This window comes from Galeopterus variegatus, unplaced genomic scaffold, assembly GCF_000696425.1.
Source record: "Galeopterus variegatus unplaced genomic scaffold, G_variegatus-3.0.2 Scaffold1598, whole genome shotgun sequence".
Lineage (NCBI taxonomy): Eukaryota > Metazoa > Chordata > Mammalia > Dermoptera > Cynocephalidae > Galeopterus > Galeopterus variegatus.
Genome location: NW_007727709.1, coordinates 187,814 through 189,447, shown reverse-complemented (window position 1 = coordinate 189,447; position 1,634 = coordinate 187,814). Strand labels below are relative to the sequence as shown.

The 1,634-nt window shown below is 39.8% G+C and overlaps 1 protein-coding gene across 1 annotated transcript in view; it reads right to left on the bottom strand.

Annotated features, from left to right (window-relative positions):
- Positions 1 to 1,472: 1,472 nt before the first annotated feature.
- FOXR1 (forkhead box R1) overlaps positions 1,473 to 1,634 on the bottom strand; it is a 12,976-nt gene continuing 12,814 nt past the window's right edge. Inside the window, exon 5 of the mRNA XM_008577916.1 lies at positions 1,473 to 1,552. Within this exon, the coding sequence (XP_008576138.1) occupies positions 1,524 to 1,552 (29 nt within the window). The 3' untranslated portion in view covers positions 1,473 to 1,523. The remainder of the gene's footprint in view (positions 1,553 to 1,634) is intronic.

Here is a 1,634-nt window from a genome sequence, read left to right as displayed (position 1 = left end):
GTGATTTGAATGTGTCTTCCCAAAAGCATGTGTTGGAAACATAATCCCCAATGCAACAGTGTTGGAAGTGGGGCCTAATGAGAGGTGATTAGGCCATGATGGCTGTGCCCTCAGGAATGGATTAATGCTATTAACATGAGAGTGGGTTCCTTATAAAAAGGCAAGTTCAGTCCCTTTTCTCCATGTCTCTCTCTCTCCCTCTTGCCCTCTTTGCCTTTCCACCATGGGATGATGCAGCAAGAAGGCCCCCACCAGATGGGGCCCATCAATCTTGGACTTCTCAGCCTCTACAACAGTGAGCCAATAAACTTATATTCATTATAAGTTACCCAGTCTGTAGTATTGTTACAAGAAGCACAAAACAGATTAAGACACTATCATACAGGCCCCATGCTAGGCTCTGTGTGAACATCGCTTATTCCTTTGTGTTGTCCTCCCTGGTTGCCAATAGCACTGAAAGCAAGGCCCTGTGGGATGTGGCCTATATCTAATATGCTGCTTGGTTCCATGGTTCTCAACCCCGTCAGCCTTCACACACCAGGAATAGAGCAAATACTTTGCAAGACCATCTTTTATCACCCTGAACTGAATCTTACTGATAAAATAACCTACCTATACATGTAACTTTTAAAAGTACAATATATAGGGCTGACTGGTTAGCTCAGTTGCTTAGAGTGTGGTATCATAACACAAAGGTCAAGGGTTCACATCCCTATACCAGCCAGCCACCAGCAAGTACAATATAGAAGTTGGCTGTTTAGCTCAGTTAGAGCATAGTGCTGACAACACCAAGGTCCAAGGTTTGATCCCTGTAGTGGCCAGCCAAAGAAACAAAACAAAACAAAACAAAACAAAAATAATGCAACACTCTAAGTGTAATATAATAAAAATAAAAGGAGAAGATTTTATAATAAAACAATGTACTTCAATGGATAAACTGTACCATGAGATAGTTGGAAATTTGCACATACTTATAGTGAATAGCTTATTCAGGGCTGGCCAGTTAATTCAGTTGGTTAGAACACAGTGTTATAACAGCAAGGTCAAGGATTTGGATCCCTGTACCAGCCAGCTGCCAAAAAAAGATGATATTCAAATGAATATTAAATTCTTTTTCTTTATATTATCTACCCTGAAATAAGGGCTAAATAAGTATTTTTCTTGTTTATACATGTAGAATCTGAGTACGACATAGACTGATGCAGGCACGTGGTACCAGTGACTTGAATACCAGAGCAGCTTTACTGTCAGTGATATTCCAAAATGGCAAACAACTGCTGGTAAACTTCCAAACTAAAAAATGCACAATCTTCTTTCATTTTACATAATAGTTACTTCCTGGAAAATTCAGTGTGTATTAAATGATGCGACAAATATTTTTCATTTAGGTGTAAAACCAAGTTAGGTTATTGGCTCAGCTGAACTCTACCTCCACCCTTAACCCATCCTCAGATTACACACACACACAGAAGGCTGCTGAGGGTAACTTTAATAAGGCATGAGCTGACTCTTGCTTCTTGGAGCTAAAGGTCAAAGAGGAAGGGCATCACATCTGTAAGGAAAGGCGAGAGTTTAAAGGATTTTGTGCCCTTTCCCCCCCCGCCTTTTTTTTTTTTTTTTTTTTTTTTTTTTTC